The sequence below is a fragment of the Odontesthes bonariensis genome, chromosome 8, assembly GCF_027942865.1.
Source record: "Odontesthes bonariensis isolate fOdoBon6 chromosome 8, fOdoBon6.hap1, whole genome shotgun sequence".
Classification (NCBI taxonomy): domain Eukaryota; kingdom Metazoa; phylum Chordata; class Actinopteri; order Atheriniformes; family Atherinopsidae; genus Odontesthes; species Odontesthes bonariensis.
The window spans coordinates 9,314,826-9,333,126 of record NC_134513.1 but is presented as its reverse complement, the minus strand read 5'-3'; the positions used below and the strand labels follow the sequence as shown (position 1 = coordinate 9,333,126).

Below are 18,301 nucleotides of genomic sequence, written 5' to 3'. Positions count from 1 at the left end.
CCCGCCATCCTACTCTGATTGCTTCTGCTGGACTCCCTGTTCGGTAGCAACAAGGCATCCTGGTTCGTAAGGAATGCATGCAACAGTGCCTTGTTTGTGCGGCAAGCTGTCCAACCGTGAATGTGATTTGGCTCACAGACAGGAGGCATCAAAGACAGAAGTGTGTGGGCCAGCGCTTATAAGTGCATCTAAAAGCGTATCAGGGAGAGTTAGCATTCGAGATAAATAACACAGGAATATTTGATCATATTTAAGAGGGAACCTTCTGATTACGGTATGTTTTTTTTAGGAGAGCATGTGATGTGCAGCATGGCCTCTAAAGAAAAGGTCCAGAAAATTAAAACTACAGAAAATATCCAACACGTTCATCTCACAATGTGCTTTAGCAGCTCATTAAATGAATTCACTTTTCATCGGCACACAAATACTCTTCGTCATAGTCATAGACAGATATGCGTAATGATACGACAACCCTGGATGATTTGTAAATGGTTTTTATTAGCAAAATAAGGGAGATGAGTCTACAAAGATTCTCCTTCTATGGAGAACATACACACACATTGACAGTTGTGGCAGTTTCTTTACATGAACAGATCCAGGACACTCCTCTTGGCAAAGTAGTACTGATCTACAGAGCAAACCACCTTGACCATCTCAGTTTCCATCATGTAAAGGAAAGGCTTTGTCGATCACCAACCTGTTCCTTAACTCTCAAATGATCAAACAAGATTTATGATACGTCTGAAGCTTAACTCATGTCAGACCTCCTCCTCAGCTTTACAACAATACATTCTGTAGTTTGGTCTTTCCTCTCCTCAACACCAAGAAGTCCATAGCTCCTCTTCCAAATACATTAAAATATACAGTAAAATGTGCCAAATCTGGTCTCTGTATTTAAAACACTTGGGTATATTAGAAGCTCAGTGCCTCGACTAACCGCTTTCAGATGAATGGGAAGATTTAATATTTTATACACTCTTTAAAAACCAGAGCCCCAGATTTGTGGGGTAAATGTAACAATATACATCTCAGTATTGTACTGTGAGATGGGCGAGCGAGGCCCTACGTCGTCATGGCAGGTTGGGGGACTGTGGGGGCTACATGTTGGTCGCCATGGACACCCATGTACCTTTAAACCAGAGGGAAATCTTCCTCCTCCCGATAGCTCAGTGGTGTACACATACAAGATAGCAGACACTAACGTATGAAAACAGTTTACCTCTTTATGTCTAGAACATTTCAGCAGGCAACAGAACAAGCATTGAGACTACGACCGCAGCAAAAAGGCATGCGAAGGCACAGGTACCAACATACTGGACTCAAGAGCAGTACCCCTTTTCTTCCCTTTTGGTTGCAAGAAAAGAAGAAAAGGAGCATTTCCACCAACAGCAAAGTTTCCTTTTCCAGAAACAGCGGCACAAATAACAGCAAAAAACATCGGGATCTACTCCTCCTTGAAAAAATGAAAAACAAAAACGGAATAATAATAATAATAATACTAATAAAAAAAAACCAAGTGAAATTCTGCAGGGACGCTTTTACGATGATAAGGACATCTTACACTAATGTAGTATCGCTAGTTCAAAATGTTCTGAGACAAAAACATAAATAAAGCTGTTAAAAGTGGCATATAGTACAGCACTGGTCCATCACTGATCCTCCCGACTCTTCTCATCCTCCCCACCAAAGATGCACAATCAGCTGGCTCCTCTGCCTGAGGTTAAGAGTGGAGGAAAAAACAAACAAACATGAAGAAGGGTAGATGGAGGTGGGTGCAAGTCACTGGAAAATCACGTCATTATCACTTAGCATGCATCTAAATGGAGCAGAACATTTATCTAAACCCTTTGATAAGAGCAAGGACTGGTTTCAGCAATTCAGATTTATAAAAACGAGGGATTATGCCACATTTTCACGCCTCAGCCGCAGGGGGATTAAGGCGATGAGGAGCTTCTTACCATGTAGTCTTCTTTGTCATCATCTTCAGAAAAGACCACAATCTTTCAGGTTGTTCTTGATAATGACGTCGGTGACGGCGTCAAAGACAAACTGCACATTCTTAGTATCTGTGGCGCAGGTGAAGTGGGTGTAAATCTCCTTGGTGTCCTTCCTCTTGTTCAAGTCCTCGAACTGACACTGAATGTAGGCAGCTGCTTCCTCATATGTGTTAGAGCCTGGACAGACAAGGAAGGATGAAGTTAATTAGTCAGGAAGCCGCCAGATAGGAAGGGACATCGAACAGGAACATTTGTGTGGTTTTAGGTAATGAACGGCATTGGCAGCGCTTCATCCTGTTAGGTACGCAGCCGTTATGAAAGGTATGGCCACACACCAAAAACAATCTGTAAAGAAGCCAAAGTGGAAAAATTGGGGTTGTGGTTTAGCAGGGATTTATGTGCTGGCCCATTTCTACCCCCAGAAGGGATTTCATGGAGCAGCTGGTAAAGAAACAAAAGCCAGTTTGCTTCTACGCTTGTGATGTGGTTATCCTTTGCATGGATGAAGCAGAGAATGCTAATTTGAGGGTTTTAAATGTACTGGGAGGTGCATTTTGTTACCTATAGAAAGCGCCAGGCGAGCAGTTTCCATATTTATGTTAAGTTAAATGGGAGCAAGCTTTAGCCTGTCATTCTTCAGAAGAGTGATTCAATATTCTAAGAGCCTTTGCTATTGTTTAGAAGTAGCAAAAAAGCAAATACCATGGGAAGGAGCTCTTCAGTTAATCAGAAAAGCATTGTAATGTGTGTCTTACCAGCGTATTCTGGGTAACAGATAGTGAGAGGACTTTTCTTGATTTTCTCCTCAAACAGGTCCTTTTTGTTGAGGAAGAGGATGATGGAGGTGTCTGTGAACCACTTGTTGTTGCAGATGCTGTCAAACAGCTTCATACTCTCATGCATTCGGTTCTGAAGGGGAAAAGGAAAGGAGACGTTAACTATTGGGCTTTGATCAGCGCTCTGTAAACACGGAGAAACCCTGAGCAGAAGCTATCCTCTTTGCCCCATCCCGATCCCAGTGCACAAAGAATTCCTGCTGCGCTATGGTTCCGTAAGTCACGCGGCCGACCACTCACCATCTCTTCGTCCTCAGCCAGCACCAGGTCATAATCACTCAGGGCCACGCAGAAGATGATGGCGGTCACACCCTCAAAGCAGTGGATCCACTTCTTCCTCTCAGATCGCTGACCGCCAACATCAAACATTCTGGGAGGAGAGACGGGATTGGATATACAAGCATGTTTCGCTAAGTGTTTACAGAGTGTTTACAGGTGATAAAGGGGAAAGAAAACTCATGGCTGCATAATTACAAAGGGAGACACCCTGATATAATGTTAATAAATGCAACTGGTTTTAAATCCAACCACTAATGTGCATGTTAGATTCTGGCTGTGTATTCTAACATGTTGCCAAACAATTAAATTAATACAATTATCAGCTAAATTACAACAAAACCCAGAAAAGTTCACACAAAGCACGTTTCTCAAGTTAAAATGCCACTCTGCCCAAAGAGGACCTGAGCCAACTATACCTAGTTTCCTGCAGGTCTTCATCTTGCAATATTGCAACATTATTCCTCCATTTTTCAGCTTTTTTTTTTATGAATAAGAACAAAAAAAGAGCTGCCAATTTAAAAGAACTTAATGCAATACAATAAAGGTGTAGTGTCTTTACTCAGCTAAGACTGTCAGTTGATGGTGCTGATGAAAAAAGATGTGCTAACTGTTGATATTTGGCTGTTTGTGATGCTACGTATGCAGCTCTGTGTGTGGCTGCATCACACCAGCTGGGTCGGGCTGGGTTTCCTGCAGTTGTGAGGTAGTTGGAGCAGAGCTGTTCTGAGGGTCTGATGAGCAGACATCGAGGCAGCTCTGAGTAAACGTGTGTATTCAGTCAAACGCCAAGCTTCCCGACAACAACAGGCTTACTCTGGCCCACGCTCTCTTACACAAAGGTAAATACTTTTTGGCTGCGGTAGCAGTCTGCTTAAAAACCCAATGAAGAACAGCCTGCCTGAGGGACAGTTCTATTTTTAAACATCCCAAATCTTATACTTCAGAGAAGAAAATAGGGTCAAAAAGTCTGGAAACGCACATATTTTTTTCCATATTCCCTGTAGTTTTAGTCTTTTTTTTTTTTCACTTTTTTTCAAGACCTAAAAAAACAGATTAATCCATTCTGAGTGAGGACTCCGATCAAAGCTTTCTGTGCTGCATTTACTATTTGCTCTGTTGGTCCTTTCACTGCCAACTTTGATGGGTTCAATGTCCGGCCATCGGTTTGGGTAAAGGTTTGTTAGCAACATACCCCGTGATTTAGGTCTTTGTACGTTTCTCAAATTCAAGACCATATGTACACAAGCAAAAATACTTATGAAGCGCACATGAAATCAGCTTATGAAGAGATGCGGGAAAAGAAAAAAGAAAAACAAGCTGAAATACTGCAGGTTTTCTGAAAAGCTGATCTGTGTTTTCTTTCATTGGGTTGTTTGTTATTCGTTTTACAACTCAGGGCCACTGTGCTTAAAGGAGACGTCAATAAAAACTGACAAAGGCCTCATATACAGCCTATGTGACAACTCCTACTGTTCCACTGAGCAGCTCGGGTCCCATCTGACATTACTTTAGTTTAACTGACAAACTGATGAAAAACTGTTTTTAACTGTCAACTGGAGGATAATCTGGCTCTGGAGCCACCTGTGAGCCACTCGTGTCTCATTGCTGCATTACATAAAGCCCTGACAACCTTTAGCTTTTTAGAATCGTCTTGAGGCCGCTTGTTAGTGAAATGGAAATTCTGTTATAACTTCAGTGATGCTGAAATAAACTAAAAATCCCAGCTACGGTGACATCATCAAGCCTACTGCCCCCACTTCCTGTCAATGTTCACGAAGGGCCACAACTGAGTCATCGCTGATGTGCGCAACACCGTCTCAAACTGCGACAACTCGCAGCTGTATGTGTTCAAAGGGAATTTCTATGGGAGCGAATGAGTCAGTGACAGGAAGGAAAGCTCATTAAGCCGCGGTGTAAAAACACATTTGAGTGCGAGCCAGTTGTTACGGCGAACAGATTCTCACTTGAAGTGCAGGTTTTTGAATGTGAAGTGGGTCTCCACGATGCCTGTGGTTTTGACCCGGGTCCTCAGGACATCCTGCTGAGTTGGGATGTAGGTGGCCTGGGATATCCTGTCCAAATCGTTCAAGTAGCTGAGAGCGGGAGACAAAGAGGTGGGCGTAAACAGAAGGGAAAAAAGGGGGTGCGAGAGGGTGTGACGGTAAACACGCCCACCGTACTCCCAATAATAAACCAGGTCAGATTCTATATTATAGACAGAAAATGAGTCACATTTCACTCTTCATAGCTCCACATCTATGTGGCAGAGCAAAGATTTAAAAATAATTAAGCACAATTTAGTTTAGAGATACATTTTCCTTTGTTATTTAATCTAAGGCCCGGTCTTTTCAGTGGGCAGTGTTTTCTCTGTGGTTGGTGGGCTCCCTGTGGGTGCTCGGGTCCCACCCACACTCCAACAATATGTAGCTGAATTGGAAACTCCCTACGTGTGAGGCCTGGAATGGACTAGCCATCTGTCCAGGGTGCTGTCCCACATTTTGGCAATTGCAGTACCTGCTGGGACAGGCGCCTGTTCTCACATGATCCAGCAAAGGAACTAGTGAAAATAGGCCGATGGTAACCATTTTTTTCCCCTAATTAGTTTTACCTCTCTTTCTTTTGTCTTTCAATCCTCCCACCAAGATTTCTTTTGCAAATCAGTCTGGAGTAAATAACTACTCTGTTGGCTTGCCTTTACTTCTTCACTTATACTTACACAGAGCACTGACTGTTATTTCACTTTATTAGTAAATCTGCTGCATCATTCATGACATCCCAAATAATCCAACGCATCCCGAATGCATCATTAAACCCCACTTAACACACTTTAAGGTTAGAGTTGAGGGTTAGAGAGATCTGTGAACACAATTTCTTCTTCTTTTTGTTTTTTAGTTTGTCTTGCAAGACATTAACTGCAGTAAAAAAAAAAAAAAAAAAGCAAAGCAAAAATCTCAAGGTTTGATGATGGTGTTTCTTATTTGTGAAAAATGCCTGGACTACAGACTAGAAAATTACCAGCCACCATGTTTGTTGTTTTGCGGCAAAACCAAAGCCTTTTACTCTGAAAAAAAAAAAAAAACAGGAGCTGCCATGTGATGACATTCGATTTAGTCCCACGAGCCCTTGCACATTAAATACTAGCTTCCAACTGGGTAAAGAAAAATAAGTCAGCAGTTCAGCTCCATAGAGATTTTTCCCTGTGCGACTTTCACTTTTTTTTAGCATGTGGCAAATGTTCCTGTACTCAAGTGTAAGGTCAAAGATTAAACAGTCTTTTTAGCCACCGCTGCTCAGGCTCGGTAGACGAAGGCAAATATTGACAGTCTAAAAGTCCAGACACATGCTGTAGCTTTCGGCTCCCTGAGCACGGTTAAAGGTTGGGGCTGCCTGAGTGAGGCGAGCTGCAACAACCCTTTCTGTGTATTTGCACTGGAATGCAAGTAATTTGGCAGAAATTTGTGTGTTAAAGGACCATCGAGCCCTCTCTGCACATGACTCACAACTCTGCTGAACCTTGCGATTATTAGGTTGTGTGTTCATGTGTTTGCGTGTTTGTCTCACTATGCTGCCGAGTCGTTGAGCTGATATTCGCGGGAGCGGCTGAAGCAGGCTTGAACTCCTCCGTCCTTCCAGAGTCGCTTGATGACACCAGCCAGCTCGGCTGTCATGAATCCTTCCTCTGCTGAGCCCGCCAGCACAAACAGCTGCCGTGCATCATCCTAGGAGAGGAGTCGGGGTGGTGTCAACATCAGGAATCAGCCTCAAAAGTCATTACACTGCCATAATAAATAACACTCATCTGCCATCTAACTGAAAAGCCAATTACAGGCTTCTAGGACATTTTAGGAACAAATAAATACTAATTACCCAAAATAAGGAAACTTATGTCTTCTCATAATGTCCTTTGTACAAAGGTTTGTGAGAAGAGACATTTCTTAGAAACGATGTGTTTAAAAACGAACTGTCACCTTACCTAATTTAACTTTTAATCACTGGAATTATTCCATGTGCAGAGGCCTCTGAAATTGCAACTAAGACTACTCGCGAAACCAGAAAGGTTTCTACTCCAAACCGACCAAATCTCACTTTCCCCGTCACTCACAGCTCTTGCAGCGTCACCGAAGTCGATCTTGAGGCGTCCCATGGCTCTGATGATGGCGATGATGGACTGAATGGTGTTGCTGTAGACCACAGCTTTGTACTGCTTACATTCCTCTTCTGAGTAACCGGCTTCGTGGATGATCCTGTGAAAAGAGGGGAAACAATGCTACCACCATAGTCATTTTTACACGCCACATCTCCCCACTGAACCATCCGTCCAACATTCTCAGAAATTATTATATTCCCGTCATCACACACAATCCTCCGTTTTTAGATGCGCAGTGTAATGTCTACACAAATGCTCCCGGGCCACACCGGCCCCCCATCTCTTCGCTATGATCAGCCTTTTCTACCTCCTACAGTTGCACTGACTCGGCGCTACTAACTCTGGATAAAAGCTCTAACTGAACGCATACAATGCAAAATCGTTATCTTCTCAATAAAGACGCAATTCTGACGCACAAAAAGGGCTGGCATTCATCTAGACTTTAATCAGAGTCAGCAAATCCCACGAAAAGCACCACACTGCACATGTGGAAGTCATTCACTAGCTGTGTCACTGTTCCTTTACTTCAGCGCCCATCTTCATTGGATTCAAGGAAACTGTCTCCAATTAGAAAAGGGTTGGGTAACTGAATTACTATATCAACTATCAGCATTTTTCACATTTTGCCATCTTCTTGAGAACTGAACACTGGAAATAATTAACCTAATTAAGAGTAAACTCATAGTATTCAGCACACAAAAACTCCCTGCTGCATGCTTTGTCTTCTGTGCATAAACTGTACTAGTTGGTCTTAAAATAAATAAATAAATGTGGACATGCGTCCCAATCCTCCTCTGCTTGTTAAATGAATCAATCCATTGCCGACTTGGTCTTTTATTGGGATTTGTTGACCGTAAGGAAAACACGGACTTTCGCTCATCTTTTCTTTCAGCATCGAAAAGAGAGTAAAAGTAGCACAGTGCAACTGTGTCCAAAATAAGCACACGGCACAATGTAAATACTCTTTCCATCAGTCGGATATGTCGGTATGCTCGAGCTGCACTCAATTTATGACCCTGTTCGTAGTGAGAAAATTGACACATCTACTGAAATGGCGTGCGCGGGTCACGCACGATAACAACCCGATGATAAAGCAATCATATAGTAGAATAGCTGCTTCTGACATGTGGATGACTGCTGATTGATGAGTGCATCTCTGAGAATATTCATGAAAAATCTATTTCACATGCTGTACACACACACACAGTTTGTGGATGATGCACAGGCAGAGTCTAGATAAATATATTCTGCAGGTTGTCATGATCCATTATGCACGGCGCCCGCTGCTCCTGCGACTCACCGAACGTAACATTACCAACGGAGACGCCATAAAGGCACCACTGTTTGTGTTGTGGAAAATGAATACTCTCCCAGTGTGTAATCTACTGTGGTGTCATTATGCATATCTGATCATACGACAGTGGAGAAGAAAAAGGAAATTAAAGTTAGTTGGAATTATTTTGCGGCGAAGAATAATTCGATGAAATGAACTTACTTCATCTGCTTGACAATTGTGCTTTTCCCTGATTCACCAGCACCTGAAAAAGATAGGAGAAAATATGGGGGTTTATTAGTGTGTAAACACTTCCTGTCTGTATGAGATCAGTGATGTGACAAAGGCGGCTGGGACTGAGTATATAACCTAATGTTTTCTTTTCACTCGCTGTACTAATCCGTATTTGAACTAAAAGCACGGAAGCTTAACATAACCACTTTAACCAACGGAGAAACAAGAGCATGGATGTGTGAGGTAACATGAAGTCTCTGTATGACAAGTGTTTCAGTTCAAAGGAGCGCTCTGATTTCTGGTTTGGCCTCCGCTTCAGGCTGCTGAAGCTTATTATACTGCTTCCTGAACGCCAAAAGGCTCGCTCAGATGACTGTTCTCCGTTCAACTTTGTTCTCATTTAATTTGACTCGAGTTATCACTGTATGAGCCAACTGTGCGTTTGAAAGTTTCACAGAAAAAGGTCGGTCTTACAGTCTAGGTGTGAAGCCTTTGGGCACACAGCTAATGATAACATAATGATATCGACAGTGCTATGAATTCCAGGGAAACACTGTCACTCCGGGGTGGCGAGGCCTTGTGCAGTGTTGTGTAATCAGACCGACAGCAGTTTACTTGACTGATGAGACGCTACTATGACGGGAAGACTGGAGGAGAAAGTCCTCAAACGTCACAGTGTCATGGCAACTGCTCTGGTTCTATCAGGACATCTCTTGTGAGCGGCCAGTCACCTGAGGAGGTTTCATGGCCATGAATGCGGACAAGTTGGCTTCCTACAACACCATTATGTACACCCCCCTGCTGCTTTTTTTTGTCCTCTTCTATATTTGATGCCTCCATCTCGGGAACTTGAAAGCCCTCCATTATTGAAATGTCTTCTTTACCAATGAAAGCAATATGTGATATCTTCATAAACCACACTAATCAGAGCTACGCTCTAATGGACAATACCATCAGCTACATCAAATCCACTAATTTCCAATCAGTGTCTTCATGTTACAGTGGCAGAGACTTGGTTCGCGATCATGCCTGCCTCCCACTTGGGAAGATTCCTCAAACCACTTGCGAGTGGCTACTCTCTGAGTCAAGCACCCACAACTTCCCTTTCAGCTTTAGAAACAGTAAATGAGGAAGTGGAATCATATCATGACACCTACCGCTTCTGTCAGCTTGTGATAAATCCAGAGACAAGATGGCGTGCTCTTGCATAATAAATCTCCCACTTAACCTAGTTCCACTTTCCCTGTGGGTGCGCAAAACAACCAACACAAGACCCAGCGCCCTTTTTGAACACAAGCCCCTTCTTGTCGAGATTAAAGCAGCACCATCGGAGCACAGTTTAAAGCAAATTAGGGAACAGAATTAGAAATATACCACTGCGGCGTTCACAGTGGTTCGTTTGAATTCCTGCAAACTTTGACTCAGTAACAACACGCTGGAAGTACAGCCCTGGCCCTTCATCTATCGTATAATTGGATGAAATTCACCAGAGGACACATTATTTTAATTACGTGTCACCACTCTTGCGTCAATGCCCCGTGAAGGGGATGGGTGACAGCGCAGTGCCAGCTCCCTCTGCTCAGAGGCCAAACACCCTGCTCTCTGAATCCCGGCGCGACTTGCCCACAGACAACGGATGCACCTCTTGACTGTGCATTAATGGCTCGTGAGCTTTCGCAGTTGCTAGCACCCTCTGCCCACCCAAAAGCCATTTTCACAATGCCACAGACACTTCGCATACCAGCACAGTGTCTGATGCCGCGAGTTCACAATATCGCTCCATGAATCGTCCTAACAAAGGAAACTTGAGCCAACCCATAAGTCGTGTTACATATTTGAGTCTACTTCTTGAGAGGGTGATTGAGCTGCAACTTTTGACAATTTAAGAATGTTTCATTTAATCGCCCGAAAAGCCAAAAGCACAGATATCCCCAAAGATTTGGAAGAAATTCCTTCAAAATTAAAGGGTCAGATGCTTTATATTTGTCCCCAAATTTGATAAACTTCTGCTGAAATTCAACAGAGACAAAAATTAGATTTCCCACATAATTCCGATCACCTCTATTAAGCATCAAAAATTAACTTTGACTCTTGATTGTAAGTCACACGGAGAGTGAAACCAGTTACACAACCGCTACAGCAGCAAGCCTGTCTGCTGATTTTAAGCCTTCCGAGGGTTAAAATCGAACAAATCCCATAAATTTAGTGTCTAAGTCAACATTATAATCAATGAGACGTGAACCTAGTGTTCATTTAAGTGAGCCAGCTCTGGCCTCTCGACAGCAGTGATATAATTAAGGTGTGGCTTTTGTCAAAGCTTCGAGCTCTGAGGAACACACAGCGCCATCGCACTGATTTGAACTCTCCCAAGCCTTTAAGGGCTCCATCCAACCACAGGCCTGACCTATCGCTCCTCGCGCAGAGTCACGTTACACACCCACACCTTTGATACGCCCACCCCAAAACTGCAACAGACCCAGAACCACTGGAGCAGCTGGTTTCGGTTTCTTGCGGTTTAAACTATTTTAGGAAAATTCAAGCTCAGCCTTGCAGTGAACTCAGTTTTTTTTTTTTTTCCCTCTTTCTTCTTCCACAGAACAGAGCCGCTCCTATCTGCCTGCCACACTTTCCCAAAGCAAGAAGCCAGTGAGGATGAGGAGTGTTTTATGACACTCTTCATCCTATAGACACAAAGGTGCTTTAAAAAAAAGAAAGCAAAAGAAGCAACCATAAGTGAGGATTTGTAATCTGTGAGAATTCTCTTCATTCTTGCTGGCTTTGGGGTCAGATTGGAGCGTGATGATAAAATTGCGAGGGAGGTTTATGAAGGTCACGCTGCCTCTCTGCCACGTACACTTCGAGGTAAGCAATCCAAGGATTCAAGGAGGGCTTTTGGAGTTTGGCACAATGTGCTGAACGCATTAGTGATACCACATTAGCAGCATGCAGCCAACACCATCGACCTCTTCTTTTGCTGAGTTTTCCACTCCAACTCAGCTGCACACATCCCTCTTCCTTTTTTACATTCTCTCGGTCTCCTACAGTCATTTTCCCGTTATGATTTATTGTTCCTCTCACTCACTATCCAACCCCCCCCTTCCCCTCTCTCTCTCCGTCTCCCTTTGGGCGGACTTAAGTATGAGTCACTCATGAAGGATTCCAGAAGCTGCCGAGTGGTGCTACCCACTGGAGGAAATGACCACGGTTAATCACAGAGATCGATCTGCCAAAAAGCAAAAATCGACTCCTTTAAGATTGTTTCCCATACACGCACACACAGGCAAACACTGGGATGGACCGAACGCTTCAGTGATGTCTAACGCCAATAAAAGAATGCAAGCAATTTAGCTACTTTATTGTCTGTCTTTTACTCTCATGTCACCAAGATGAGCAGCACAGTCATGCTGCTCTATATCTTTGATCCTGCTGGTTGCATCATCTTAAAGTATAGAAAAAAATTTAGTCAAAGGCTGAGGATTAGGAATAAATTCATCCCACAGTTGGATGACAGCTATAGAAAGAGTAATTAGGCTGGGGAGATTGTAATCTATTTCAGCATGTAGATATGAATAGTAGGATAATTGGGTCGTGGAGATGATTGAAATGAAATGAGAGCCAAATGAAAATACATGCTTAATGAAAAATACGTTCAGCTCTCGCTGAAAAGATCACCTCTCTTGGTGAGAGACACCGAGTTCGGGTGGAGTTTACGTCGCAACGATTCAAATACTTTTTGTCCATGCAAATTTGGGCTCCCTCGTGCGAGGATGTTCGTTCCATGCTTGTGACGAGGGCAGCCCAGAAGACCGTGATTGCTTCTTAAAAACCAGGTGATCACCAAAAACAGGTTGACGTGCATAAAAATACCTACACCTCATATAAAATCGTGACTGACGAGGAAGAGTGGAGAATCGCAGGCGATCTACCAAATTAGAGAAACCGTATAGATCGCCTTTGCCAATCAGCGCAATGATTTTTTATTTTTATTTTTTAAAATGCTGGTTCCCGCCGATGCGGCAGCCGACGAGCTGGTGAAAAAGAGGAAATCCACCTCTGTAATTTGGAATTGGTTCGGGTTTTCTTCTACCCTAACCCACTGCTGCTGGTCCACATCAGGAATGGGAACAGCAGCAGCGGCACCAGCCACAGCACATCCATAGCGGCGCACGGGAGAAACTCACGGCCAGCAGCAGCACTCTCGGGTCGGATGAGGAAACCGCTAGCTCGTAAGCTAACTATGGTGCAAGAGAAAAGGGATGCACCGCGACCGTGACAAACATTACACAGTTGAAAAGTATTCCTTTAGGGCGCTCTGGTGATGGCAGTGCGTGACTGTGGCTGCAGTAAATGAACATGCAGCGTTGCTCATCTGTTGCTAAATGGCATCATGAGGTGGAGTCAAGTCGTCATCAGTGGTTCGTTTTTCTATTTCCGGTTGCGTGTCAGATGTCATTAGATCATTATTTTTCATCTTGAATTGGGTTACAGTTGAATTACATGTGTTGACTGCCAAATTCTTTCTTTTACTCCTTAGCTCTTCTGTGGTTCAGCATGTCGACTTAAAGGTAGGGTAGGAGATCCTGGATTTTGAGTCCAGCGAAGCTGCATTTTGAAAATACACCGGTAAAAAGTCCCAACCCTTTTCTTCACTTTCTTCCCGAAGGCACGCCTCTAGAGTACATGAACGCGCACGAGCACTAAGGTGCACGAGCGCTGTTCTGACAGCAAGCATCGATCGTTGCCGTATTTAGTATATAGTTTATGCTAACTATACGTTTAATAATGCTAGGTGCTAGCCAAGCTGGCTCTAGTTTAGCTTCCTGCGAAGCTTCTGGACGTGTAATTCGTTCACGGAGCAGGGTACGCGCACAGGGGGGGAGGAGGGGGAGGGAGGAGCAGATTGCAGTTTGATAGACGGCATCAGTATCCAATCATTGTGAACGGTCCGTTCACAATGATTGGATACTGTTTTTCCTAGATTGTACGTTCTAGAGGCCACTAAAACTTTTCATATTTGTGTCAAAACTTTTAATTAATTGGTTGCAATGGGGGTGTGAAGAGTATTTCAAGCAATATGTAAAAAAATGTTCCAGAAAAAGATCCCCTACCCCGCCTTTAACTCTACTGTAATTGGTCTTTTTTTTTTTTTTTTTGGATGGAAGATCGTGATAAAAAAATCGAAATCGTGATTTTATGCAAAAAAAAATCGTGATACAACATTTTTTCCATTTCGCCCACCCCTACACCTCAGGCAGGGGCCAGAGGCAAACACGGAAAAGAACCTCGTCTCCCAGCCAATCCACAAGCTTTTATGTCTGTCAGCAAGGTGTGTTTAGAGAAAAACATCACTCAATTGCGTGTGACCAGGCAGCATCCAAAAATATCTGTTTATCTTCCAGGTAAACCACTAAAGTGCCCTACGCAGGTTCTCTGAGCTTGTTCATTTTTAATGCCACCACAGCCATCAGCAGGGTTCTCATTTTACAGCCTCTTTACCTTTCTCCTGGCATCCCAGCTTCAGGCGGTAACCTGACAAGACCGAGTGGGTTACCTGGCTACCACGGTGAATGGATGAAACACAACAGGACATAGTGGCAAAGTAGCCACGAGCAGTGCCACACTCGTGGCACACAACTCTCATGGCAAAAAAAAAAAGAAAAAACCCCGGCCTTTCTCTCATTAACTGAGAGGAGCTAAGTAATGCCACATGGTCTGTGTCAGAGCATGGGCTGCTGAAAACTCACACAGCAGCCTTCAGGAGCACAACAGAAACTTGACCTAACTTGCTCACTTTCAATCAACAAGCCCCATCTGGCCCCGGAGCACACAAGGAATGTGTTTACCTTTAACGAGAAAACTTCTGCATTCTTGCGCAAACAAAATGATACGAACACTTTGCCAAATTCCATTTTGTCCTACAAAATGAAAAGATTAAATCCTCTCAATGTGTGATTCACTGACCACCATTCCCTGTGTCCCCTTTTTATTTGTGTGTGTTTGTTTTTGTTTTCCCCCCTTGAGCTGTGTATAGAAACACAAGGAATTCTCGTTTGTCACACTCTGGCTCACAGTTGTGCTAACAGCTCTAGCTATGTGCCTTCTGTCAGGTGTTTGCCTGCTACTGGTCCAGGCCTCACACTTTGTGTTCTGGTAACCCACATACCATGTGTGTGCATGTCAACATTGCCCAAAGCTAGCCACCTCAGGGCCCGATGGAAAAGTTTTCACCTATGGTCACCATTTTCAAGGATAGCAGGATTTCGACATGTATGGCGGACGCCATTCATCAGGACACGATTGGGTTTGAAATCCGAATCGGTCGCATGCAGGGTTGTCAGAAGGAGGATGCAAATGACAAAATGCTTCTAATGAATGCAACTAATCATAATAATGACAAACAAGAGAACCATTCCTTAAATTGCACCTCTAAAGAGATGTATCAGTTTAAAATAACATCTCATGTTTGCTGGTTTCTCTGGCATTACTCAAACAGGAGGACCTGAAAATTGTTTGGATACACAAATGGCAGCCAAAATTGGCTATTGCTGAGAGTAATGAGAGGGTCATGAGGAAACTGTCTCTGCATCAGCAAGTGATGTCATAACACAGCTTGGCTGTTTAACTTGGGACAATGACAATCTAGTTTAAATACTCATGATTATGTGGCTTCTAGCTGAATCAGACTTCACTTGACCACTTCAGAGCTGTAATTTCATGTATTTGTTGCACAATATGTCCCTTTCTGTTTGCATCTTCATGTTGAACTTGGGTTTAAAGCAAAACAGACAAGCGTGATATTAAATGTGGCTCCCTACACAGGTAATCTGTACATAGCAATCATCCAAGAGGGAAAAAACAAACAAACAAAAGTTCAGCCTTTTAGGGAGCTCAGCTTTGCATGGAAAACAAAAGGTACTGAAGGTTGAAACAGGCCAAAAAATGATAAGAGGCAACAGTTTTCAGTCACAACGAGTTAGGCCTGGGCCCCTATTGGGCCATGGGTCTCTTTTCACTGCACTGCACTGGACTAGATGAGGAAATGTCCCATTGTTGAAAGGATTTAGTCAATACAAATGGTCTACAGAAAAAAAGGCTGAACGCTTGAAACAACAGCAGCAGGAGAAAAGCTTAAAAACTTGTACTGAATATAATTCAAAACCACATTATGTACCAAAAAAAAGAAGAAAATCACATTAATGGGTAAATGATACACACATTTGCTATGCTTAGCTGATGTTGATAGTAAATGACGGGTTTTAAAATGCACAGGCTATTACATTATGTAGGCTAAGCACTAAGTTTACTGTTAACTAAAGCTAGCAAGAAATGGAGAGCGCGGAACGACAAACAAAAAGAAAAAAACCGAAAAACTCATTAACACTTCTCGACTGATACCACCCAACACAGCTCATTAAACCGTAAATTAACCAACTCCAATGTGACATTCACTACAGGGTGTGTTCTTCCTTTTTTTCCCCTCTTGGCTAACACTGCTGTGGGCGAACACGAAGCGAAGTTCGCCTGTCTTCCTTACCGAGCAGCAGCAACTTGACCTCGCTGGCCGCCTTCTCCCCGTCGTCCCGCAGATTCCTGTCGATCATTTTGCTGCGCTCCACCGCCGCCTTGTCCTCGGTACTCAGCGTGCATCCCATCTTCGACTGTGTCCTCGAGACCCAGGTGGTGTAAAATATTTTTTAATAAAAAAAAAAAAAAATGTACGTCTAAAACACCATATATACCGACATTAATTGTTTAAAACTGCCTTCACCCCGAACACACGCCCTTTTTCGTACAACGGGCGATCGATCTGTTTGGTGTGGGGGGGGAAAGGGGAAGCGATTCGACTTTAGAAAAAGAAAAAAAAACTATAGCGATAGGCGTTAGTTCACCCAGCGGTAATGTATTCGGATTAAAATCCTTGTTGCATCCAAGAGCTCCTGGGGAAGGCTAATTCAACAGTGAAACAATTCCGTGGTGATGTCTCTCCCACCCATTCGTGTCCATCCGTTGCGGCGACGACTGCCCGAACTGTATGAGCAGTTAAGACTGGAGGCTGGAGAGCAGCGGTGGTGTGTTCCGCAAGCGGTAAACGCAACATACTTCCGGTTTACTCCTTCGCAATAAAAGTATTTCACAAATCTAACAAAAAAGGCTAAACTTTACAGCAAAATTGGCCTCTTTAAGGTTGTTAACCACTCAGCTTTGATGATATTCCAAATCCTCTAAAAAAGTAGCACAACCACATTGTTCATTGTCTCTGTAATTAAGTTGAATACACTTGTTTTTAATTAGCTTTACGTTTACCCGCTATATTGCTGACATTCCACAGCTTACATTTACAAAAGACGCTCCTTAGTTTTTATGTCGTTTTCAAAAATGATACATTTTTAGAATCTCAATTTGCATTATTGTGTGCCTTTCCAACATCAAGATCGATATAAACATAACTGAACAGACAAGAGGGAGACTCGAAGTTAATCAGCATGACGAGAAGAGCCAGTAAGTGCTGAAATGGATGAAAGCCAATAAGACAACCATGCAGGTGAAAGCAATTCAGAGCAAGAAGTTATTCTCCATGTTGGCCTAGGTAGAGAGTTCTAAGTTGTCGGAAGTAAGAACAATTCCCAGCTAATGTGTTGCGTCAGTGCTTACTATTATTATTATTAGTATAATTCAAGTCAGAAAGGTTAGATATTGTTTTATTTATTTCATGATGCATCAGTTAAAATTGCAGTGAAACAGCTGGTGAAACTGTCCTTGAAAGGGTTTATTCTTCTTATGTAATGTATCACTATATTAAAGCTTTTGATTTTCAGTTTCAGTTCTGTAAAGAAGATGATTTAATAACTCATTTTTCCTCTTTTTTGAAAAAAAAAGATATGCATCTCTAACTGAGTAAAGGCTATGCACTTTTACAACCTCTTCAGCATATCAACGTTTTCAGTCCAGGGGATTTTCATATTAACAAGGTTTTTCAAATGCTGACTCTTGATGACTCTTGTCTGAGTAAATCCTAAAACTTTGATTCAATTCTGACCAGACATTCATTGTGTGTCATTCATCCTTTTTTTTTTTTTGGGCAGTACATCTTAATGACTAAACTTTCTGTCTTATAAACAGACCAAGAAGGGAGGAAAAGTGCACTGAGTAAAATTTTGCGCTACAGGTTAAACATAGCTGTCGTTTACTTGCATATGTTGGCATTTGATCATCAATAAAACTTACTGAATAAAAATGATCTGTTTTCTTGGGGCACACAAAAAACGCCACCAAATCTCTTGTATTCAGATACGTTTATTTTGAAGGTAACAACACAAACCGGAAACCACTCGACAGTTAATGTATTTTCCATCTGCCCACCTACAACTTTACCTACTACCGAAGAGCGAATTATTTGTATGTTATAAGCGACATCATCACCGGTTCATCAGCGGTTTTCAGTGAACAGGGAACATTGTGTTTATTTGCCTTGTAAATATGAATAACTGGGCTTTTAGGAACAGAATGGAACATGGCATATTCAAATATTATAAAC

At 42.8% G+C, this 18,301-nt stretch overlaps 1 protein-coding gene across 1 annotated transcript; it reads right to left on the bottom strand.

The window, feature by feature from the left end:
* Window positions 1-478: 478 nt before the first annotated feature.
* Window positions 479-16,807, bottom strand: gnai1 (guanine nucleotide binding protein (G protein), alpha inhibiting activity polypeptide 1). Its single transcript, XM_075471588.1, has 9 exons — window positions 16,301-16,807; window positions 8,755-8,797; window positions 7,215-7,356; window positions 6,674-6,831; window positions 5,077-5,205; window positions 3,074-3,203; window positions 2,753-2,906; window positions 1,959-2,174; window positions 479-1,714 (listed from the first exon to the last, which is right to left on the bottom strand). The coding sequence occupies exons 1-8, from the start codon at window positions 16,416-16,418 to the stop codon at window positions 1,984-1,986; spliced, it is 1,065 nt and encodes a 354-aa protein (XP_075327703.1). The 5' UTR covers window positions 16,419-16,807; the 3' UTR covers window positions 479-1,714; window positions 1,959-1,983.
* Window positions 16,808-18,301: the final 1,494 nt, after the last annotated feature.

What these genes read in the sequence shown, in the direction of transcription:
- gnai1 (XM_075471588.1), bottom strand. Translation starts at nt 16,418, where the DNA reads ATGGGATGCACGCTGAGTACCGAGGACAAGGCGGCGGTGGAGCGCAGC. An exon ending in TTCAAAAACCTGCACTTCAA is followed by an intron (nt 3,204 to 5,076) that starts GTGAGAATCTGT and finishes CTCTCCTCCCAG; the next exon opens with AATGTTTGATGTTGGCGGTC. An exon ending in TGGCTGAGGACGAAGAGATG is followed by an intron (nt 2,907 to 3,073) that starts GTGAGTGGTCGG and finishes TTTCCCCTTCAG; the next exon opens with AACCGAATGCATGAGAGTAT.